The 25,738-nt window shown below is 41.2% G+C and overlaps 1 protein-coding gene across 1 annotated transcript in view; it reads right to left on the bottom strand.

Moving 5' to 3' along the window:
• UBN2 (ubinuclein 2) overlaps positions 1-25,738 on the bottom strand; it is a 66,727-nt gene that overhangs the window by 26,738 nt on the left and 14,251 nt on the right. The window contains exons 5-11 of the mRNA XM_061639355.1: positions 25,516-25,628; positions 24,452-24,950; positions 20,023-20,093; positions 18,460-18,589; positions 17,820-17,938; positions 9,739-9,852; positions 5,912-6,055 (exon numbers count right to left, since the gene is read on the bottom strand). Of these exons, the coding sequence (XP_061495339.1) occupies positions 5,912-6,055; positions 9,739-9,852; positions 17,820-17,938; positions 18,460-18,589; positions 20,023-20,093; positions 24,452-24,950; positions 25,516-25,628 (1,190 nt within the window). The remainder of the gene's footprint in view (positions 1-5,911; positions 6,056-9,738; positions 9,853-17,819; positions 17,939-18,459; positions 18,590-20,022; positions 20,094-24,451; positions 24,951-25,515; positions 25,629-25,738) is intronic.

The following is a 25,738-nucleotide window of genomic DNA, read 5'->3' on the forward strand; positions in this document are numbered from 1 at the left end:
AGACAATTAATATGGTGTAACAACTACATCTCTTTTTGCATCAAAACATTCATAAGGCAGTAGGGACTGGATGGACATGACAATGTGAGAAGGTACAGAATAAAGATGCATATATGCAAAGGATACACATGATAAGCTGCTTATGCACCCAGGTAACCAGGACACATGTCTTTAAACCTAACGAAAAAAATGTAAGAGCAACAGATACAGCTACTAATCTTTGTGAACTGCTTACAAGGTAATCTCTTAGCTTTTTCTGCACTTTAGCTGACCTTTATCCTCAACATTTTCAGTAGAAGCTTTTTCAGTTACAGAATCTGCTTTTGATCATCTTAGGATACCCTCATATGCCGACTGCTAATTATTTCTCCTGAAGCTTTTCACATCCTCTCTTACCTAACCTGATGTCCTGTAGCTTGTCTTTGTCTTGTCTATCTTAGCTTGCAAATTCTTCAAGGCAGGAAACGAGTCTCGCTCTTTATAAAGAGCCAGGTATATTTACAGCACTAAATATACATTAATACGTCACAATAATTGAATAATTGTGCCATTGTGACCAAGCCACTACTAAATGCCATATTTGACCAGCAGCTTGAATAGCCAATTAACAGATTTGCTTAATTATTTGTAGTAACAATGTTGGTTATTTCAAGCTGACTTTACTGGAAGCTACAACTAGCTATATTATAAGTTTAGCAGTCCCTTGACTGTCAAACTATGCACAGTTTAATCCATTTAAGATGTGGTTTGAAAGACCATTAATTTACTTAAGTGTACACATTTGCGTAGGCCTTCCTGGCATAATGTGAGGTAGAAAGCTGCATAAACACATCAGTTAATTAGTGATAATTCTAAGCTAGAACATAAAAATGTATCCAGCGGTAATAAACATGTTGACTCTCATAAGTCAATGCACATATGTGCTTTTATATAGGAAAATCTTTTTTCAAATTACTCTTCTCTTCAGTTGTACACTACCACCAGTTCTTTTTAGAACTAAAGTAACTGCTTACCAATTTTAACTATTGTTCCAAATTAGCCCCTAAAGCTACTACCCTTCTGGCTACATCTCTGTAACTTTCTACTTCTTTCAACATATTTTTGGAGTAAAAATTGTTTTTAGTATGTTTATTGTAAGGCTCACACTTACTTTTGCTGGCTATCCATAACCCTTTTCATAATCTCTTTCTTTCTTGAACAGTTCTTGGATGTAAAACTAAAGCTGGTTTCTTGAAAGAAGTTGAGTAGGTGCTGAAACCACCAGAAAATCTCCACTAGTTTGTTTCACATACTCTGGTATACAGGTAGAGATTTTAAACGGCACAGTGCATCTTGGCCACAATGCACCATTTAGAAGATTGAACAGCCATTTCTAAGCTTCTACTGAGGTCCAAAACTTTACATCTACATTTACATGTGAAAAGCCAAACTAATATAAACATTACTGCTGGGACTACTACTAAATTGCCAGTTTAAATAGATGAAGAGAAACATCAGCCACTCTTAATGAGTAGCATCACATCCTACATAAGTAGAATCTATAATTCATACTACTACTAAACATTTATATGGTGTATTTCAAATGTTCAAAGTACTTCACATATTTTCAGCATATATTACAAAGCCCACCATCCACAGTTTTGGGATAATACTTACCAGAAAGCACAGTGGCATGCTTAAGATCAGTGAATTCATGGATGGAGTGAGTCTGAAACAGAACTATCCCAGCCCACACTCTTAGCCACTACATAAACCGTCATTAAGGAAGTTAAAAAAATTGCAACTCAAGAATGCAGTGCTTATTTGTTTTTTACTACAGGCAGGCCCCGCTTTACGGTGCTTCGCCTTTCGGCGTTAGTTTTTGCTCGTCACGCACCATTTTCGCGTCATTTTCACGCGACATGCACCATTATCTTTAATGGTTTCCGCTTTTTGGCGGTTTCAACTTTTCGGCGGCAGTCCAGAACGGAACCTGCCATATAAGCAGGGCCTGCCTGTACACCGAAATGCAACAAGTCAGAAATCTTGTCCAAACCAGATGAAACATGAGTTTAAGAAAGTGGCAGCCATGCTGATCAAGTTCTTCAACATGGAATGTGTTCCTGTTACTAGAGGCCTAGGGAACTGAAGGAAAATCTTCTAGGTATGCTAGTCATGCAGCAGCACAAAAGGTTTCCTACCAAGTCAGTCTTAGACAGGATATTTGTGAGACACAGATTTACTATTTTTTGTTACTTCAGCATAACCACTTTGTGGCCTCCAAGGAACTGTGGCTCTATTACAGATTACTTGGCACAATGCAGGTGGCAGGACACACCTACAATTTCAAAGTTTGCATTTGATGACATTATCCTAATTATATTGTCTTCAGAAGGCAAACAGCCCCAATATTCTAAATTTCCATTGGGGTTGTGAAACTTTGTGGAAGGGGGGCTGGGATATATCTCACCCTGATGGATAGCCCAAACAGTGGCTTAGACAATCTTTAGAACAGCAGATTAGCCTTGGTCATTAACCCCCCCGCCCCAATCTAGTCATTCTCTCTCCATTTCATCAGCATTGACCGCCATGCCTTACAGAGGAAGTAGATAAAGCACAGGAATGCTCAATTTCTACTGAAAGCAAATGACTGTGATATAGTGGTTTCAAAGAAGGACTACCCGGCAAAGCTGTCATTGATGCTGAATGCCTTGGTAAGCCTGGATTATCTCTAACTGGAGTTTGAATCAGCTTCTGCTCAATGCGACATTTTGCCACTGTGCTGGAAGGAGTAACTATAATTTGATAATGGCTTAAAGGTTTTAGGAACAGGAGGCTCAGTAGCATCTTATTTATTTGAGTAATTTTCTATAGGTATTGGCTGCTGAAATCTGAACGTTGATGGAGGAATGTCTCCCTATCTGTTATTTATTTATTAAATTTATATCCCGTCCTTCCTTCCAAAGGAGTCCAGGGTGACAAACAACAAGCAATAAAATAATAAAAGTTATCAGAAACTACATATATCAATATGCCCCTGATGACACTGCAGAACCTGGCAACCATTCATGAAACATATCTCAGATGGTTCTGCCCTTTTGTGGCAGGCTAGTCCTAGAAAGTGATGTTCAGCATCAGTATGGGAACTTAATTACAGTGTCTCCCAGTGCTTAATTCGCCTGCCCCTTGTTTAACATATACCTGAAGAAGTGGAGATGTGACATAAGGCATTGTTAGCATCCTCATATCCACTCACTCTCTTACACATGTTTTTAAATTACCCAGAGTGGCTAGCCTTAATAATGGGATGGATAAACTATGTGAGAGCCAACTGAGACTGAATTCAAACAAAACTTTTGGTAAAATATTGGTAGCTAGCAATAAGATCCACAAAACCTTATTATAAGCTGCTTTGCACATATATTATAGAAAAGTAAGGTATAAATATTTAATAATGATTTGTTTCATGTTTTCAACCTCCACTGGTTATTCAGGTTTGCAGTTTTTGGGTGTTCCTAGATACATTGCCATGTCTTGAACTCCAAAGTATAGTGGTGGCCAGGAATAGTTTTGCTCAGCTTCTTTTGTGGCTTTTCTTTTCAGTGACTTTTTGTAGCTGAAGTTAATCTTTTAAGCAGGGTCGGCAGCAGGCAGGCACCAGGTGGGGCACTGGCCAAGGGCATATGACCTAAAATGGGCCTCTGTTCCAAGCCGAGCCTGACACTACTGCCAATGCTGCCACTGCTGACTCCACCTCCCCATCAAGAAAAAAAGCATCTCCTGCCCGCCCAACACATTGCTTGCTTTCTAGGCTTCTAGACTTCTTCACCATCCTCTTTACTACTCACGGGAGCTGAATCTCTCCCACTGCATTGGGGCTTCATGGAAACTGCTTATTTCTGTTTTGTGCATGCCTCCTAAAAGTATCAGCAGACGTGCCTTTCAGCCATTCTCTCTGTGTGGAGCTGAATTGGTTGTTCAATGCGAGGCTACTAATATTCCTTTCTTTCCAGCCCTGCTCAGAAGGAAACCTTTGATCTGCAGCTGGGGAGGGCTTTGTACTTTCTTGCAATTTGCATAAGTAGTAAGCATTTAACAAGTAAAGAAGCAACCCCGCAAAGCCCCTTTACATAGTAAACTCAGAAGAACTTATAGGAAAGTGGGGGGGACGGGGACAAAGCACACTCTACACCAGCATTCTTCAAGCTTGGGTCTCCAGATGTTGTCACACGACAACTCCCACAAACCCCAGTCAACTTAGCCAATGGCCAAGGATGATGGTAGTTGCAGTACAACATCTGAGGATACAAACTTGAAAATCAGTGCTCTACACAATGTTTCACTGTGACTAATCTTGTTTTTTATTTATTTATTTATCACACCAGGTTGGTTGTTTGCCAATAAAAATATTTACAAAAAAATCCCACCAAGTTTTGATGCTACTGCATCAAATTTGTGAGAGTGAGGTAATGACTGGATATGTGTTCTCTGCTTTTTGCCAAAGTTTTTTTTGAACCCAAGTTTACAGTATGTTTTTGTCCCTGCCCCCTCCCCTCAAAAAGCTACACTAGAAACTCCACATGTCCTTTTCAAAGTGTTTTATCTGTTCTTGAGTTCTGATCTCTTCCAAATGGGAAGGATTTGTAGATAATATGAAACTGCCTTTTACTGACACCCACCATTGGCAGACCTAACTCAGTGCTGTCCACTACCCATTCTTCTTTTAAATATGTTCATAAATGATCTGGAGCTAGGGGTAAACACTGAAGCAGACAAGTTTACTGCTGATGACACTTAAGTTATTCAGGGTGGTTAAAACTAAAAGGAGTCATAAAGAGCTCTAAAAGCATCTGTCAAAATTGGGAAAATGAGCATTAAAATGGCAAATCTGGTTTAATGTAAGTAAGAGTAAAGTGACGTACATTGAAGTAAACATCCTAATTTCACCTATACGGTAATGGGGTTTGAACAGATGCTTGCCACCCACCCACTTTTAAATAAATTTAAACCTCACAGAATCTGCCTGCATGCAGCCAGTGGTGGTGGCAGCAGCTTTCACCCCAAGTCCTTTTCCCTCTCCTGTCCCTGAAGAGACAGCAAAGTCCAACTGCATCTCTTGTTCTTTTTCCCTCCTCCCTTAACCCCCCCCCCAAAAAAGGTACCCTAGAAACTCCATACTTTCCCTATTCTTGAGTTCTGGTATTCCAAATGAGAAGGATTTGCAGAGGCCTATCCAGTTCATCCTTGTCTATGCTGACTAGCATGGGCTTTCCAAAATTTCAGACAGGAAATATTTTGAGTCCTACCTGGAGTTGCCAGGGACTGATATGCACATTCTCTTTTTACATCTAAGTTAGGGCTCAAGATCTATCTGAGAGTACAATCCTATGTACATATCTACTCAGATATAAGTCCCCACGGACCTGTTTTATTTTATTTATTTGTTCAGTTTATATCATACCCTGGCAGGAACATGTGCATAGGATTATAGATTGTTATACCTCTAAGTTATACTGCTGACAAAAAAACTAAAAACACACCTAATGAAATATTAAAGTTTGCGTTATTTTTCTTTGACAATAATGGGTTGTCACATCAGTCAAAATTTGTTTTAAAGGGGAGGAGCCAAGAGAGAGGGGGATGATTAAAGAAGGGAAAGGGTGGGATCAATGGGCCCTCTGATATCTTGGGCACAGGGGCCCAAAGAAATCTGGAGCCAGCCCTGCTTTTAAGTGTGGCAGCTGAATGTATGATTTTGTCAGTATATTGATTATTTCATATATTCTGCTTTTGAAAACATTCCAAGATCTTAAGGCTGGGAAATGAAAAAACTTTATATTATATATGCTCAAATTCTGAACACCATTTAATTCATCCCATGTCGTACTGAAGTCCAAATAAACCATTATTCAAAACTAATCAGGTACCATACCTAGCTTGCATCCAGCCTTTCGGCCAAAGTGGTTTCACCTCAGTCTCCATAAAGGCCTTGAGGTAATCTTCTGCAGACTGGCTTTTATTTGGCTCTAGCTCATAACATCCCAGTTTTATCTTGACAAGGTTACACAGCAAAGACCTGTTGAAAGAAACCCAACAGAATTCAGTATAACTGCCCCCACCACTGGTGTGTCAAAAGTTAGCCATGTATACCTATTCCCAGAACTTCCCCGCCCCTCACAGGATTTATCAGACTTGCTGCCACTTCAGTCTTTTCCACTATAGCTTTTAGGTAAGTTACACTGTTATATCCTATTCTGCATTATATAAGAGTTTAGTTTTTAATTTTCAGGGCAATGCCCTTGTTCCCATTAACCCAGAAACTTGGATATATATATACACATTTAAATTTTTTTTTTACTAAATTCTTATTAATATTTTAATTTATATTTCACCATTATTATTCATTTTTAGGCTCACATTCTGATGCCTTATAAAAGGACTGTAAACATTTATATATGTTAATTGTAGCAGCAGCACTAGCGAATTGGTAAGTTTGTTATGTACTAATTTTAGCATTATATATTCATTTATTTGGGCACCCCCTGTGTATTAAAGGTGCTAATTTTTACTTGCTATTTTTAGAATTGCACAAATTGATTCTGTTTCAAGAAGCCTGTGATGCCCCTGTAAATGTGAATACTGTAAATATGGTAAGTGCGGGTTTATTAGAGTGTATGTGGTAAGTAGACTGAGGTGAGAGGGATGAGTACATGGGTTGGAATGTTGATAATAATTAATAATAATAATAATAATAATAATAATAATAATAATAAACAACTTTATTTCTACCCCGCCCTTTTTCCAATAGGACTCAGAGTGGCTTACAACTAAAAACAACACACCATTAAAACATACAAAGTATACAATTAAAAATAGAATTAAACTTTGAGAAAAATTAAAACCATAAAACATACATTAAAAACAGCAGACAATTTAAAATAATAAGACCATATAATGTAGTCACCAATCCTAGGACACTTAATCCTAGTCGTTCTCTATCCCAAATGCCCGTTGAAATAAAACAGTCTTTACTTGTCGCCGGAAAGACGGCAAGGAGGGAGCTAATCGCACCTCACTTGGAAGGGAGTTCCATAGCCCAGCGGCGGCCACCAAAAGGCCCTATCTCGTGTCCCCATCATATGTACTTGTGAAGGTGTGGGGAGCACAAGAAGGGCCTCACCTGATGAATGTTGTATGATTGGCTGAGCGTCTGGGTGTCTGAAGGTATAAATGGGAGGATGACAGTTGTGAGAGGGTTCGAGTGCTGAGAGGGAGCTGAGGGAGAGGGTTGTTGGTTGGTTCTGGGTTTTGGAGAGACTGGATTGGATTTAGGCAGGTAGTGAGGCAAGTTATTTATGACTAAGAAATATAAAGAGTAACACATCTTATGAAGCCACACGCATGTTGACTGAACCTTTAAGTAATCTTGTTATTCCCTGTGTAAATAAATAAATAGTTATTGGTTTACCAAAACGCCTGATCCTTGGCTGGGTTTCACAGACCAGAAGGGTGGGCAGGGCATATACCAAGGTTGGGAAACAAGTATCAATGGTGGCAGCGGTGAAGAAATAGTGTAACATCAGCAGGTATCCAAAACAGCCCAGGGCTGTAATCTTTATAGGCACAAAGATACAGGGGGGTTGAGGCCTATAAGTGCACCCAGACACAACATAGCAATAGGCCAGGAGGAGACTAAGGCACAGTCTCAAGGCAATATTATTTACAGAGAGTGGATCTTGAGAGATCTGTGCTAGGGCCGGTGAGAGAACTGTTAAGAGACCAGGACCCTGAGGAAGACTTTCCTATAGTCAAAATAAGTCTGGCTCCTTTGTTACTTTTATCCATTTTTGGTGTGCAAATCAGGTACTTTTTTTTATCTAGTTTTCTTGGTGTGCATTCTATTGGCATTCTTATGGCTTCGATTCATTTCTGATGTGAATTTTTTTGTTTAGTGTTCATGTTCTGTATATTCTGTGGTTATTACCTTATTATTGTTTGTGTATGTTTGTACGATGTTTTTATTATATTTTATTCACTAACAACCAAGTATAGCATACCCATCTATTAAAAGTACCAAGTAATTTACTTTGGGCATTTTGCACATTCTGTCCTTCATCAGAATTTTTAATACTTTAGTATTTATTTGCATATGGTTTTTAGTGTGTTCATACCTTGATTTTTGTTTTTTTCTTGTCACTTTCATCAAGGACCATTTTTTTTCTTCCTCTGCTTTTTTGTTCCCTAACTAAGAGTCATACATCCAAGGTTATCGAAGAACTCTGCAGTCGGGATATTCAAATTCTACACTGTCCATACTTAATATATTTAATATAAACACATTAAGCAAAACTGCCTTTGGATTACATTGCCATAGAATTAGTTTTAAGAAATGAGGTTATTCCAAGGTATGGAATGTGAGGGACAGGGAAGGGGAGAAAGGAAGAGGAAGTGACAACCGATTTTGAGGTAATAATTGGTGCAATAAGCACTAACCCCCACACCGAAACAGAAACAAATGATGACTACCTCACCACAGCAGTAATCAGACAGCCAAAGTGGCCGAGGCTCTTGACCCCACTAAATGCTTTTTAGTGCTGCTGTATGAGCAACAAAGAAGACTCAACTGGGAGTGTACAGCAAGTAAAACTAAGGTGCAGATTTCCATATTTTTCTAAGCAATAAAGCAGACTGCATTTCATCCACAGGGTATCTCATTTTCTCCTGCAGTGACTGGGATGGAAGCCAAGACGTGTGAACCTGCTCTTTCACCAAGATCTTCAGAGGAGCCCCTCCTCATGGTGCCACTGCCTGCTTGGATTCATTTGGCATCCACCAGGAAAAGGGCATTCTTTGCAGTGGTATGTGTACTGTGGAATAGTCTCCTCAGAGATTCAGCAGACACCTTCAGTTTTTAAGCAGTTAAAAACATGCTTGTTCACCTAAGTGTTTGTGGATTGTTGATTGCTGGCTCACTTATTTGTGATTTTGTGCTTTTATATTTTGTCTATTTTGCTATAGTTTTTTGATATAGTTAAATTATGTTGTATGCTGCTTTGCTATGCTAAGTGAAAAGCAGTATATAAATCCTTTTAACAAAGAAAATAAAGCATCCATCTTGGTAATGTTTTTAAAAGTCTTATTATGCCTTCATGCAGTTTGCTTCCATTTAACAGCTGCACTCATTATACATAGATTTAAATTTGTGATAGCTAGAATTGTGCATGTTTTGGGGTGAAATTAGAAACATGACTTGCTAGTGCTCTTTTTCCTGGCAGTCAGAGTCTGAAGTAGGTTGCATTAGATTGTGATGTGACCATCTAAAAAGTGTTCTAGTGGATAAACATAGTATCTCACAGGGTTGGCCCCAGGGATGCCAGGGCCCTTGGGCGCCAGCTTGCCTGGGGCCCTGGCACACACACGCATGCCCCACTTACCTACCTACCTGGTGGGTGGAGGAGCAGGAGGTTGGGCGGGCAGGCGAGTGAGCAGGCTGGGGGGCCGGATGGTGGTTGAGCGAGCAGGGGGGTGGGAGAGGGCGGGAGTGGGCAGGGGCAGAGGGCGAGCACGGGCAGGGGCAAGCGAGGGAGTGGGCAGGGGTGGACAAGCGCTTGGGAGAGCAAGCGGGTGGGAGCGGGTAGGCAGGCGATCTGTGGCAGGAAGCCTGCCATGGAAGTGGAGCACTACTCCCCCACCATAACAAGGGGCCCTTGGCCAGGGCCCCACCTGGCTGCCCTCTGGAGCCGGCCCTGATTATCTCACCTCACTGTCTCATCCCAGTGGAATTTCTTTCTTGGTCCTGCAACCCTCTTTCCTGGCTTCTCATCATCCTCTTCCTCAGAGGCATTCTTGTCTCGCTCATCTTCTGCTTGCATTCTAAAACAAAAGAACCAATTATATTGCTGGCAACAGTACAAGCACAGATGTACTTATTTCTGAATCATTACATTTCAGAAGAGAAACATATAGAGGTTGCTTACCTGCAACTGATGTTTGAGTGGCCATCTGTACTAACCTACATATAGGTTCCCTGCTTTCACAAAGCAAAGTCCATGAACATCCTAGAGCTCTAAGCCAGGGAGCTAGTGCTTCACTCCCTCTCATCAAAAAGAGAATTATTTGAGCATGTCTTGGATTGCAGGGCAAGCACCTTTCCTCTCAGTTCCTTTGCAGTGATCTGCTGCAAGCAAGAGTGCATGTGTGTGCAATGGCACTGATGATCACAAGAGCATCAGTTGTAGGCAATCTGCTTTTCTACATGGTCTTGCGGTAGTCTCATATATGGGTGACCGGCTACCTGACATACCTAGAGATAGATCCTGTATCCTTCAGAAAATAAGAAGTGAAAGATTGCTTGGCCAAAATCTACATTTTCCCACTGCACGCACATGCAGAGAGTTATGTTTTAAACATGGAAGGCATTGACCATGACAGCAACAAAAACTCCTTTTGACAACACAGTGAAGGCAACAGTACTTCTAGCGGAATGGCTCGATATGAGCAACAGAGTGGGTTAAAATAGTGGCCAGCAGTATGTACACACGCACGCACGAGACCCTAACTGGGGTGCAACATCCTTCTTTTGTGAATTTCAGGCAATGCAGGCAAGAGCACTTTTCTGAGGATGGCTCAGGAACAGTCATGCCCAATCTGTGGAAAGATTTTCCCTTGCAGCTGCAGCCTTTAATGTACTAGCTCTATTATAGACATGCAAGAAATGCAGAAAGAAAAAACACACACAACCATCAAGTGACACAATAAAACAACAAGCTCATCATGAAGAAACTTTCCTGAGTCCTACAAACTTGGTCAAAAGACAGCTGAGTGTGAAAGTGTTTGTCTGACATCTGGAAACATGTGCAGATATTCAAAATCTCCTTTTAAGAGCAGGGATATCTGCACAAGCTCCCTGATAAGAAAATAATGTTCCCAGAGTTTATGCTTTGCACAGGTGCAGAATCCATGTGTAGGACTATACAGAGAACATAAAAACTTCAGCTTCTAATGATACATACAATTGTGCAAACATCATGCCTCCTGCAATAACCCCAATTAGTTATGCACATTCTTCCTACCCCCTATTTGAGAGTGTAGCAGACTCCTAAGGGTATCTGTTTTACTTTAGATTTGAGATGTTTAGAACTTTGTTTGCTTTTTCTTATTTTCCGTAAAGTGCTTACAAAAGTGTTGATATTAAATGATACTTTAAATATACAAAACCAACCAACAAACCACCCACCTCCGCTACTTTATACCCATATATTTTCCTATAGTAAAAAAGGTGGCCCAGGAGATTGCTAGTGCTGCTGCAACTTTGCTGCCATGGCTAGAAATTATTTTTAAAAAATATAAGTGTAAAAGTTACTTTAATAATTACATTTAAAAGAAAAATTTCTAGCCACAGCAACAAAGGTGGAGCTGCATTAGCAATCTCCTGGGTTTTCTTGTCCATGGCCCTTCTTCAGAGTAAGAAAGAGGCAAAGATGAACTGGAAGCTGTGGCACAACCAATGCTGCTGCCACATTAGTAGCAGCAGAGCAACTGACAAGGAGGGAAGGAGTAAGCGGGCAGAAGCACCTGCCTAAAGCAGTGTAATGTCTTGCATCAGCTCTGCCAAGGACAGATTGGTACCCAGGAACAATTCACTACAAGACAGCAAGAGTGTTTGTGGAGTTTTTTGCCGGCATCAGTTTGTTTGCCCTGAGAGGTAGCTGCCTGCAGTAAGAGTGTGTCTGGGCTGATTGCATTGTGGGATTTTGTAGGTATGGTTGCTCTTGACACTAAAGGATTGCCCCTTTGGGTCACCACTAGGGCAGGGGCGCCCCCTTGGTCAGTCAGTATACAGAAATGGAGGCCAGGCACTGTGGGCAAAAGGCCTGTGACCCTTACCCAGAGTGTGAGTCTGGGAGAGGAGAAGATTGGTTTGGTGGTGTTCCCTCTGAGTGAGAGACAGAGGGAGGAGTGCTGGAGTGGCACTATTATCGTCCATCTAAGAGTGGGATGTGCCTACTACTGGGCCTTAGTTTGTTATCTGTGGTCCTAATCTTCCAGCTGTCAGTTGATGATGCTAGGAAGTGTCTGGGTAGGCAGGTAGCACGAGTTGCAAATATGTAGCCCAAATTTCAGTGGTGGTGGGCAGGGCAGTCAGAGTGGAGGGGCTGACCACTATCTGAGGCAAGACCTAGATATTTGGTCCCTGTCCCTCACCTTAGCCCTCTCATTGCTCTGGAAATTACTGGTAGCTTATCCGTTGAGCCCTCTGGTCTGGTGGTGCTGTTACTGTATGCCAGTTCAGTCCATAGTACAACCATAATCATCCACGATTTGGTGTGTATTACTGAGATTTGGAAAGGTGAGCTGGTTGGGCCTGTCCTAACTCAGCTGTGCCTATCTGGGTACTCGGTATAGCACCAGGCTAGATTGGGGGTCAAGGGGAGTGTTACTATTGTTCATAGAAGCACCATATTTCTTAACCAAGGACACTCTTGATCTTGGGGTGGGCTTAGAGGATCTGCACCTGAACTTGGGTCAGAGAAACAGACTGGGGATGCTACTGCTCTACTGAACATCCAGTTGCACAGTGGCATCCCTGACCAAGCTGGCTGAAATGGTCTCTGGTATGGCTGGCTGAAATGGTCTCTGGTGTGGTGTTGGAGAACCCCAGGGCAATCATGCCGTTGGGCTGGCACAAGACTTCATGACCTCCATGACAACCACGGAGCTGTTTCAAATAGTCATTGGTCCAACATATTGGGCAAGGTAAACCCTTGATGTAGCCTTTATGAGGGATGGAGTGAAAGTAGCGGACGTATAATGCACTCGTCAGTCAGACCATTGCCTAGCGAAATTTGGACTGGTTGCTGCAGTTCCCACCGTGTAAGGGTGGTGGGCCTGTATGGATGATCCACCCTCAGAGACTGATGGAAACTGATGTGTTCCTGAATGCTCTGGAGGATTTTCCAGCAGAGAATGCTGACAATCCTGTCAACACCCTGGTCTCACTATGGAATGGCAAGATGAAACAAGTGGTTGACACGATTGCTCCCAAGTGTCCTTTCTGATGTTGTGGAGCCCGAGTGGCTCCTTGGTATTCTGGGGAGCTTTGGGCCATGAAGCAAGGACGACAAAGACTAGAGTGCTAGTGGCACAAATCTCACGCCAAAGCTGACCAAACACTTATTAGTACACACAATCATGCCTACCATGTGGCAGTGTGGGCTGTGATAAAGGGTCATTTTGCAGTTTTCACAGCATCCTCCAGTAGTCAGCCAGTGGAGTTACTTCGAACAGTCTGGAGGTTACTGACTCCCATTGTGGGGAAAGGGCCTCTAGAGCGTTTGACGACCTTCTGTGACCAATTGGCTACATACTTTGAGGATAAAGTCACTCGACTTCGGAGTGACCTTTACTCCACTGTTGTTGTAATTTCAGATGAAGCACACAATGCTATAGTGAATGATGTGTGGTGGGATCAGTTTCAGTTTAGGCAATCAGCTGATGTGGATAAGGTGCTGGAAGCTACACATCCGACTACATGCCCTCTTGACCCCTCCCCCCAGGCTTATTAAGTCTAGCAGAGGAAGTTTGGCTGGTTGCGTCCGGTGTGGTAAATGCATATTTGCGTGAGAGAGTGGTCCCTGTGGCCTTGGAAAGAGGCCACTCCTAAAGAAATCAACCCTGGACCTCTTGGACTGGAATAACTATTGACTAGTCACAAATACCCCCTTCTTGGGGAAGGTGGTGGTAGAGAGAGTAATGGTGGGGCAGCTGCAAGCATTCTTGGATAACACAGATTATTTAGATCCATTCCAATCTGGGTTCAGGCCCGGCCATGGGACTGAGTCAGCCTTGGTCCCTTGATGGATGACCTCTACATGGGGAGTGCAACCTTGCTCCTGCTTCTTGATTTCTCTGTGGCTTTCAGTACCATTGACTATGGTATCCTCCTGGACTGGTTCCATAGAATGGGGATCGGGGGCACCGTGTTACAGTAATTCCAGTCCTACTTACAGGACTGAATCCAGACAGTAGCATTGGGTGCTTGTTTTTTGGGTCTCTGGCAGTTGTGCTGTGGGGCACGACAGGGTACCATCTTATCCTCAGTGCTACTTAATATCTATATGAAGCTGCTGGAAGCAGTCATTAACACTTTTGGGGCAAGGTGTCATCAGTATGTTGATGACACTTAGCTCTACTTCTCCATAACATCTGGATCAGGAGAGGCTGTGCGGGCCCTTGACCAGTGCCTGGATATCATGGTGGGGTGGATGAAGGAAAATAAGCTGAGCTTGAATCCTGGCAAGATGGAGGCACTGTGGGTGATTCCAATGTCCGAAAAATTGGTCAACTGCTTGCCCTGGACAGGGTTGTACTTCCCCTGAAGGAGCAGGTATGCATTCTGGGGATGCTTCTGGATCCACCTCTATTATGCCCAGGCAGTCTCAGTGCTAGAAGTGCCTTTTATCAGTTGCACTTGGTAAGACAACTACAACCAGGAGAGCTTTGCCAGAGTAGTTCTAGCACTGGTGATTTCAAGACTGGACTACTGCAATGCACCCCATGTGGGACCTTCCTTGCACTTCACCCGGAAACTGCAATTAGTGCAGAATGCTGCAGCCAGATTGCTGATGAGAGTGAGATCCTGTCAGCATATAACGCCTCTGCTCAGAGATCTGCACTGGTTGCCAATTTGTTACCAGGCCAAGTACACGGTGTTACTACTGGTATATAAAGCCCTCAAGTGCTGGTTTTGACCTATAAAGCCTTATGTGACTTGGGACTGCCAATACCTCAAGGACTGCCTCTCCATACATGAACCAACCCGGATCCTGTGTTCATTATCTGAGGTGCTTCTCTAGATTTCCCCTCCACGAGGGGTGCGGAGGGTGGCAACATGAGAATGGGCCTTCTCGGTGGTGGCTCCCAATTAGTGAAATGTTCTCACCAGAGAGGCATGCCTGGAGCTATCACTGTCTGTTTTTAGGCCCCAGGGGAAAACATTTTGATTCACTCAGGCCTTTGGAGTTTAATATTCTGTTTGTTTTTAGTCAGACAGGGAGAAGCTGGATTTGTTTTTATGTAGTTTGAGTATTTGATCATGTTTTTATTTTTATATATGTTTTTAATGTAAGTCACTTTGAGTTCTCATTTGGAAAGAAAAGTGACTAATAAATCTAATTAATAAATAAAAATAAATAAATAAATAAATAGTTTGGGACCAGTTTATCTGCAAGGCCACCTTATCCCATATATTTCCACTTGGGCACTCCAATCTGCAGAACAGGCACTGTTACAGGTGCTATATAATACTCATTCCACACTAGTAAGAAATCATTTTTAATGTAGCAGCACCTATTTTTTGTAACTACCTGCCTACTGACATCAGGCAGGTACTTTCATTATATTCCTTTCGGGGCCTACTTAAAACTTTTCTGTGTAGGCAAGCCTATCCAGACACACAGATGTTGATGTGATTCAATCTTTTTAGTTAGTGTTTTGTTTTGAAAATATTTAATTGTTTTATTGATAGTTTTTTTTTAATAATTAAGAGTTATATAAATTTTGTTAAATAAAAAAATAAAATAAAGAGACCGAGAAGGACAGTGTTGTTCTTCCCTGGAGGAAGCAAGCTTGTAGTATGGAAGCGCTCCTCCTGGATCTAACTGGAGGCTCAGGTAGCCTTGGTTGGTATGATGGTTTGCCAGTTACTGTCCCTCTTGGAAAGAAATGACTTGGCCACTCTACTCCACACTGGACTATTGCAGTGCACTCTACATAGGGCTGCCTTTGAAGGTGACTCAAACTTCAGCTGGTCCAAAATGCTGCAGCCAGATTACTGGCTGGGGTTCCATTTAGAACTCACAGAACCCCTGTTTTAAAACAGCTGTACTGGTTGCAAGTTAATTTCCAGGCCCAATTCAAGGTGCTCATGTTACTGTTTAAAGCCCTAAATGACTTAGGCCTCAAATGTTTGAGAGACTGTTTCCATCCCTACCAATCTTCTCAGGTGTTAAAGACTGGCAGAAGGGGCTCTCTTGGTAGTTTCTTCACATTCAGGAATGTGGGAAATGGCAGCCTAGGTCAAGGGCTTTCTGTGTGGCAGCTCCTAAACTGTGAAACTCCTGTCCCACAGAGGTACATTTAACATCTTCATGGTACAGCTTTCACCAAAAGATGAAGATGTACTTCTTTATCCTGGTCTTTGACAGTTAAGGTATTTTGTTTTGTGGGACCCATATTTTTTGCTGAATTTACCCATATTTTTTGCTGAATTTACATTCTGCTCCGTTTGGAATAGTTTTACGTGTTTTATATAACTGTAATAGTTTTTATCTGTTCTTACGATAGCATATACTATCTTTGTAATACACCCTGGGACCTTATGGTGAAGGGTGGGCAAGAATTCTCAATAAATGAGAAGAGAAAATGGCAGATCTTCACTTGTTATCACTGATAGTTCCCAGTTAAAACCACTGAAACGTATCACCAATGATCTACAGCTCATCGTGGACAATAACATTAGCCTCACAGGCCTTGGGTAGCAGGCCAATACTTGCTTACAGACTGCTCCCCACAACCTATAATTGCTACTCAGCAGCAGCAATAGGCCCCATAGCAGGGATACAGACACAGGGAGTAGACCCTGTGGCAGACCCAGATGCCAACTCTGTTCCTGTATCTACTCCAGCAGCACTATTATAGGATTCAATAATGTTACCCATAACATCAGGGGCTCATTCAACTTCTCATCTTCCAGTGCCATCATCTGCGAACAATGCCCTTCTGCTTTCTACATAGGCCAAACAGGGCAGTGTCCATGCAAAAAAATAAATGGGCGCAAATCTGAAATAGCAATACAGAAAAGCCAGCGAAGGAACATTTCTGACTCTTAGGACACTGACCTCAAGGTGGCCATTCCACAACAAAGAAACTTCAAGGGAAGTTTTCAATGTGAAAATGTTGAATTATAATACATCAATACTATGATTTGAGGACTGAATCAACACAATCAGTATTTATCAAACCATTTGTGTTAGTTAACCAATGCCAATGTCTGTTAACTACTTTTTTGTGAATAGTCACTGTTAATAGGGTAGTTATCAGCTTCTGCATTTTTCTGCATTTCATTTCTTTCTGACTTCACTGTTTTACAATTCTTCTCCCTCCAAAATGTGCACACACACACACACACCTGAAGACTAGGATAACACTTCATGCATCTGACGAAGTAGACTGTAGTCCATGAAAGCACATGCCATAATAAATTTGTTAAGTCTTTCAGCTTCCACAGAGCACTTTTTTTCAATAACCATGTGGCACATTCTTTGGGATGCTATTTTTAAAATGCTTTTGAGATTGTCAAATGTTGTTCTAAATTCTCAGTTCTGGGATTGAGTGATGACTTTGCAAAATGAAAACAACCCCAATAAAACTTTCCCCCAAACAACCAATGTTTCATGCTCCTATCCCACCTATATACTACTATTATATTCTCTATAAAAACTCTTAGAGAATGATCAAAAGTGACAGCAAGAAATCTGTTGAAGGTGGCACTCAGCCAATCCTAGTCTTTTTGTTGTGTGAAAACGCTTCACAACAAATCTACAACAAGCAATTGTATCCTTGCTTCCACATCCCCTCTTTAAGACCTTCACTATGGAACTGTCTCCTAGTTCTCGCATCTTGAGTTCTGTTCAGTTAACAAACAATGTATATTTCGAAACAGATACAGACTGCAACAAGTACATCTCCTCCAGATGAAGTGGTAATATTTTCATAATCCCACTTTCTTCAATAAATCCTTCCCATAAACCAAATGTGATGTGTTTGGGTAATGTACATACTTGGCATTCTTGGCCTGACTGTGCGCTTGGCAGTCCTCCTGATATTTGAACAATTGTTCAGGCATGACACAACTGACAGCCAATTTCAATTTTTGCAATGGTTCCTTCAAACGGTCATCCTGAGAAGACACAATCATGACAATAGTGACACAAACAGTCTAGCCAACTGATTTATGGAACTTCTGAAGTAACTTGAGTTTTCGTAACAAAAGCTATTGGAAGTGTTTAATTCTGCTTTCATATAGAATATAGTTAGCCTATTATATTAGCAATAAAAACACATATTTAATCTTCCATATAAATATGAATAAGATTATAAATAAAAACCAAAGCTCCTGATTTCTGTCTAAACAAAACACAAGCAATAAGCCAAGGTTTGTTCTTAGCTAACTAAGTTACGCTTGATTTCAAGCCCAGGTCCACATATCATGACAAGGCAGATTTTGGCTTGTTTCCTCTCTTGCACAGCACAGCCAGGAGTGGAAAAGGAGCTAAGTGAACATGCTCAAAGTTTGAAATGAACTACATTTAACATTATATATGAATCAGCTCTATGGTTTTATTGTATAGTGAACCCACTATAACCCATCTTCTACAGCCCATCTTCACTAATATATACACTTGTTGTAGGTATGTTTACCTGGACATTGAGGTGCAGTTTCTTCAAACGCTTTATCAGTGTGTCCTTATTGCATGGCACAAAAGCCTCAAGGTGAGAGTACACTCCACTGCGGATGGTAGGACTCAATTCCTGTAACTGCAACTCAATACTGATAAATAGAAAGTTCACAATTAATGAGGAAAAGCTGAGCAAGTCTTCTACTCACTGTTTATTCAAAAAGCATTTAAGTTACATAGACAGAGGAACTGCAATGCTAGAATTTTCATTTTTCTGCACATATTAACATAGCTGTATCAGAAAACAGAATTGGCTACACTCATCTTTCAAGCTCTGACAAGGTAGCCAGAACAAATGTACAGCCCTAAGGATGGGTGGAGGTGTGAATTACACTAACATATCAACAGCAGTATACTTTTACCCTAACTGCAGTAAACAATTAATCCCCATTGTTTCATACAAAATGTAGTATATCTCACACCACACTCGTCCTTCCCTCCCCTCCCCTCCCCTCTCTGGTCAAAATTTAGACTCCAAACTCTTGGAGGTTAATGTACTATTTTTGCTGATATAACTTTATTAAGCACCATGTGATGAATGCTAATGCATACTTAAAAATACAGGTAGCAAATGAACATCTTACCTAGATTAATATAGAAATAACAGCCATTAAATTATGATTATGTAAGTTATCAGACTCACACAACACAAACATACGATGATTTCAATATATTATGTTCTTCCCATTCAATTCAAAGGGCCTTCAAGCAAACTAATGAATTTTTCTATGCCTCACTTACAGTTGTCTTGGCCAGGACATTCTTACCTGCTCTGCTCCTGAATCTGATCTGTTTGGAGGGGGATGGGGGAGAAGAGTTCTTCCAGGGAGGGCAAGAAAGAGAACCGCCAGTGACATTGGCAAGAAGCTGCTGCTCTACTAGACAGCCAGAATCTGCATAGACTGAACTGTATAACTGCATTATATAAACTGCAACTTTTAAGAACTTGTGCTTGAGCTTTGTTTTTCCTTTTCCCAACCATTCTTTTTTTCTCATGTGTCATGTCTTTTTATATTGTGAGTGGAAGACGGAGGGGGAACTCCAAGATGCCAAAAAAAGAGAATTACTTGATTAAGAAATCCAAATCGGTTTATTAAAAAGAGGAAAGAAGCCCAACGCGTTTCGGCCACTCTGGGCTTGGCCTTCGTCAGGGGCTAAAAATTAAAACATACAATGATCCATTTAGTAACTTGTATGATATGAAATGATATGAACAAGTTACTAAATTGGGCTAATTCTCCTTTTTTGGCATCTTGAGGTCCCCCCTCCTTCTTCCTCCTGCGGTCTTGGATGCCATCCATTTTTGCAGTTTTTTATATTGTGAGCCTCAGAATAGAGACCATGTTAGTTCTGATTTCTGTAAGCTGCCCTGACAGTCTTTTTTACTAAAGTGTGGGTTTAAATGCCTTAAATACAATAAAAGGAAAGAACAATGTAAATTTGCCTGCTTCATGGCCTAGAAATTGCTCAGGACAACACTCTCTTGCCTAAGCTAAGCACTTTCCAAAATCAAGTGAGCACTTACTCAAGCAAGATATTATTCATGTCCTGTGTGAAGAATTTTTTTCTACCTTCTTCATCAAAGAGCTTGGCAGCCTAGAAAGAGCAATAAAAACACAGGTGCTTTTAGCACACTTCATCTCAAAAACCTTCAGAATTTTATTATCCATAATATATATATCATGAAGTTGCCCTCTACTGACTTACCATAAGATTAACCACAAATGTTTAGAAAAACTACTCCAAATGCTTAATCCAGAATGTCATAGTTATTACTTCCTCCTTACTCAAAAGTAGTCTCCACATTTGATTTACAAAATGCTCACAAAAAAAATCAAAATTAGGGATGTGCATTACAATAATTTGCTTCTTACCAAATGCACTTTGGTACAACATAAAGACTCTGTTGTCCTGCAAATCCTAATTTATTTTATTAAAAAGTCATTCTAGGCATCCCAGCTGCATAATATGGTAACTTGCCAAGAAGTGTTTTGAACCTGCAAGAGAAAGACTGCCAAGTGTATTTTTTAAGAGTCATGACTTCTGCAATCAGCACTATGTCAAGGAGCTAGAAGACTGAATGAGTAAAGAAGTGTGTTGCACACTAGCATCTAGGACGTTTTCTGAAGCTTAAGACCCATACAGAGAGCGAGCAAAAGATGCACTGATCATCTTGAAGCATTTAAGAACTTCAGGGCATATTTACATCTGTACATTCACTATTCAGGATAAGAAGAATTGTATTCACTAACAGGCAAAAAACCTTGCAGTTTAAGAACATACCTAGAGCCAACACATATTTCTATGAAACTTTAAAAAGCAAGGAAATTTGGCAGCTATAGTAAATGCACCAGGGGAGACCTGACCTCCTCTCTGAGATATTGGACTGCCCTACAAATTTGTCAAAATGTAAAATACAATTAGGGTTGGTCTTTCACAGTCCAATTCACTTCCTATGTAGCTTGGAAGAATTTGGTAACATGAGGGGGAGGGGAGAGTAGAGGGAAGGAGGAAGGGGAGAGGGGAGCAGAAGGAGGGGAAGGGGGAAGGAGAGGATTGGAAAGGGAGGGATGAAGGAAGGGGGAGAGAAGGAGCAGAAGGGAGGTGATGAGAGGGAGGAGGAGGGGAGAGCAGGTTTGATCATTTGCATGCTTATCGAGTTTAATGGGATTTACTCCCATGCAATCATGCTTGAAAATGAAATGGACTGCCTTTAAGTAGATTCAGACTTATGGCAATCCTATGAATAGGGAGGAGAGCCTGGCTGGGAGTGCAGAGTCTGTGAGTTCAAATCCCAGCTCGCGACTGCTGGGTGTCAAGGGCCAGCTAAAGATCACCCCCACAGTGAGTGGCTCAGGGGTTACGTACCCTGCCACCTGTGCAGCCGTGGGCAAGCTGCATAGTTTCTAGGAGCCCAGTTGCCCCCCAGCTGGCAGTTGTGGACAAGGAAGGGGCTGGCTTGTGCAGCTGTGGCAAGCTGAGCAGGCCCTAGCCAGCTGGGGAGGACTAGCCTCAGAGGGAGGCAATGGTAAACCCGCTCTGAATACCGCTTACCATGAAAACCCTATTCATAGGGTACCCATAAGTTGGGATCGACTTGAAGGCAGTCCATTTCCATTTTCAGTATTCAGAGATCGTTTACCATTGCCTTCCTCTGAGGCTGAGAGGCAGTGACTGGCCCAAGGTCACCCAGTGAGCTTCATGACTGTGTAATTCGAACTCTGGTCTCCCAGGTCGTAGACCTAGGATAGGTAAAACTAACTATGGGGGGGGGAGGAGGGAATTGGAAGGAAATGGGGGAAGGGAACGGAGGAGTGAAGGAAGGGGGAGAGAAGGAACAAGAGGGAGGGGATAGGACCGAGGAGGAGGGGAGGGCAGGTTTGATCATTTGCATGCTTACTGAGTTTAGTGGGATTTACTCCGGTATAATGATGCTTAGGATAGGTGAAACTGACCTGAGGGAGGGGCAGGGAGGGGAGGGAGGAAGGGGGAGGGGAGGAGATTGGATGGGTGGGCACTGGGCAGAGGGGAAGCCCCTTTCCTTTCCAAAAGGAAAATATTGTGAACAGTATCATTCTTTTTCAGGGTTTCCCCCACCTTTTTATTCTACAGCAGGCATATGTACCCTCCCATCCAAATTTAAACCAAAGCTGTCCCTGGCCACATCCACGCCAGATCTTTATCTCACCGTAGACAGTTATGGCTTCTCCCAAAGAATCCTGGGAAGTGTACTTTCCTCTTTCAACAAGCCTTTTAAGTTGAGACCTATCCCAGTCTGCATCTGTGTTAGAATTGCTTTTAATATGTTTTCTTTAATAATATGTTTTTAACTCTTTTTTTGTTTTTAAAGATGTTTTTAAGGCTTTTTAAAAATGTTTTTAACGTTGTTTTGTTTTAATGTATTTTAAGGTCTTTTTATGATGTTTTAAAGTGTATTTAGTGTTTCTGTTTGCCGCCCTGGGCTCCTGCTGGGAGGAAGGGCGAAATATAAATAAATAAATAAATAAATAAATAAATAAATAGTGAAGGGTGCTGAAAGTTGCTAGGAGATGCCTTGTTCCCCCCACACAGCTTCAATCAGAGCGGCTGACTCTTAAACCACTCTGGCCACTGGAGCTCTGTCAGGGGAATAGGAGTCTCCTCTCAGCACCCTTCACAAACTACACTTCCCAGGATTCTTTGGGGGAAGCCATGACTGTCTAGTGAAATAAAGGTCTGGTGTGTGGCCCTGATTAGGCAAGCCCTGCAGCTGTGAGTCTGGCTTTCAGAACACTGACAGTTGTTTTTTACTGAGCATGCCTGACATTATCATTCAGTTCAACGCTAAATTTCTTTAATTAAAAATCAGCCAGGCATTTTTTTTAACTTTTAAACTGGAGAAGATGAAGGTCAGAGTATGAGGCAATGTCCGTAATAGGATTACAGGTACACTGTGAACATGGCTGATTTTTAATTAATTTCAACTGATTATGAGAACTCTGAGAGAAAAAAGTCCAAAAGGCGCCTGGGTTTTTCCTCTTTCTTTTTACACTTTGAACTCTCAATTCTCTCTGACAGTTTTGTGTATCGCTAAGGGTGGTTAAGCAAGCATATCTGAGTTCAGGACTATAAGTTTTGTAAGGTTTTGTTTTGAAATGAGCTTATGGGAAGCATCAGAATGGCATGGGGGGTATTTTTGATTTAACATTGCAGAATGCGAAAAATCCATGCTGACTATAGTATACAGCCACTCTCATGGCTGTATAATTTATCATTCAACTGCAACATCATGATGCATATGAAACACTCACCACAAAATCAGACACCACAGATTTTACATCACCTCAAACACAATATGTCATATTTGCAGCTGAGTCACCAACTGAAGTATCAAGCAATGCATGTGCAAGTGCAAGCTAATGTTCAGCTAAAAAACTCTCAGTTCTTTCATTTAATGAAACTGTTAAACTACAAGTGTAAATTATTTCACTTCTAATGAACAACAACAATTTTAGTAACAGAAAATCAGTAGATATAATATCTATTACTGAAACTTTACTTCTGCAAGCGCAGATGAACAACCTTATGTACTAGATTTCTTTTTGGTAGTACGTATATTTCTGATTAAATGTTTTGTTTGATAAGCTTTAATAGGCAAACAGAGACAACTTTGAGAGTATGGATATATACAGTATAATATAGAATTTGTAATTTTCATGCTGTAGGGTAAACTACTTTGAGTGTGGCTATACTGAAAAAAACATACAAATAAAGTGACTGATCTGCCATTTGTAATCTCTCATAAGAAATAACAAATAGCATCAGAGAAGGAAGTGCAAGTTTCTTGCAATATTTGCAAGCTTAATACAAACTGTAAATGACAAAACTAGAGTGGAACAAGTCTACTACTCGGCCCAGTTAAAATGGGTTGTTTCCAATGGCATAACGCAACTGAATGCAGTTTTCTTGTCAAGAGAATAAGGACGGAAGCAACTTTTGTTCCTTGCACACCCTCTAATTGGCTCCAAAAGGTTATGAAACCCTCCAGAGTGAATTTAGGGGGGCACAGAAAGCTGCAGGGGAAAGGTGGGATACCTGGAAATTGCTTCCTTCTCCATTCCACTGACAAGAAGCCTTACCATTTAGGAACATAAGAAGTTGCCTTATACCAAGTCAAACCCATCTACTGGTCTATCTAGTCTAGTATTATAGACTCTGATTGGCAGTGGCTCTCCAGGGGTTCAGGAACGGATATCTCAGCCTTACCTGGAGATTCCAGGGATTGAACCTAGGACCTTTTGCATGCAAAGCAAATGCTCTACCACTAAACTATGACCCTTTCCCTTAACTGATTGGTTGATTAGCTGATCCCATTGGAAACAAACCAATGTAACTCTTAATGCCAGCCTTAACATTAGGCAATTTGTGTTGTAACAGCTCTCTATACAATTCAGCACCAAGAAGGCTACACTTACAGTTCTAAGGTCTTCAACACGCTTTTCTAGATGTGCTGGTAGACCTTCTGGGAGGGTAGGCACCTGTTTCAGTGTCAAGACTTCAGAGGTATGGGAGGGCTGAGTGACATTTCCATTCTCCCCTGATGGTTCAGAAACTGGGCTACCATTGGAGGTGCCATCAAGTAATCTATCAAAGTCAATGTCTCCCAGCATTTCCAGGGCACTTTCGGCTTCCTGTAGGAGCTCGCGCTCACTTGTGCTGCCAAAAATGGAAAGGACTGGATCTGTGATGCTGAGATTCAAGTCAGATACATCATTTCCACCAGCAGCAGGGGCAGCAGGGACTTTATTAGGTGTAGAGGTGGTTACTGCCACTGTAGGATTCAGATTAACTTCCTTCTTCTTAAAGGCTTCCTTCTCCTTCTGAAACTTCCGGATCATAGCAGCCAGCGAAAAAGAGTCCTTGTACAGCTTTTTTTTCTTCTTTTCGGATTTGTGTGAATTTAAGGCCATTACTCTGCAAAAGAGCCACACACACACTAAATATAAGAGGTTGGTAAGAATTAGGCTCATCCAACTTAAATTCCCATATAGTAAAGAATGTGGAGTCTAGTTCTCTATATTCTTCAGCATATTAGTAGCATTAGATGCACCGAATTGGTAAATTTTCTAAAGTGAGGAGGAATTTAGACATTTGCGATATCATTTTCTATAAATCCTTTCAGGGTATTAGTTGTGACTAATTTGCTCCAGAAAAAAAGCATTCAAAAATTTTTGATTGTGGAAAATGGAAAAGTAGTTATGCACATATTTCCTTGATACCTTACAATCTATTAAGACTTAGCAATATATCTGTATAAACTTGGGAACAGCACTATTTTAGAAGCTCTAGCTATTTTGCTGACAGACCTTTGTAGGTTACCAAAGGAATAAAAAAACTATTCATGAATATGTCATAACTGTATTTAAATAAATTAAACAGTAGCTCACAATAGAAATTGTAACAAGAATAATTCAGAATCTGCCCTAGACTCATTCACTAAAACAGGGTGCATTATCCTAGAAATATGTGTAAAACGTACCCCAGTTGCCTAGAAACTTTCATCTTCCGAGGCTTTTTCTCCTTTTCCGCCTCTTCCTCTTTCCGTTTGCGCTTCTTTATGCCATGGTCCTCACCATCTTTTAGTTTAATTACCTAAACACAAGTTAGCAGGGGGCAGGAAAGAAGAGCAGCACACAATTAACAATAAAATACAATATTTTCTATAACGGAATAGTATGACTCACCTTACGGACAAGATTAAT

The sequence above is a fragment of the Rhineura floridana genome, chromosome 8 (assembly GCF_030035675.1).
Source record: "Rhineura floridana isolate rRhiFlo1 chromosome 8, rRhiFlo1.hap2, whole genome shotgun sequence".
Lineage (NCBI taxonomy): Eukaryota > Metazoa > Chordata > Lepidosauria > Squamata > Rhineuridae > Rhineura > Rhineura floridana.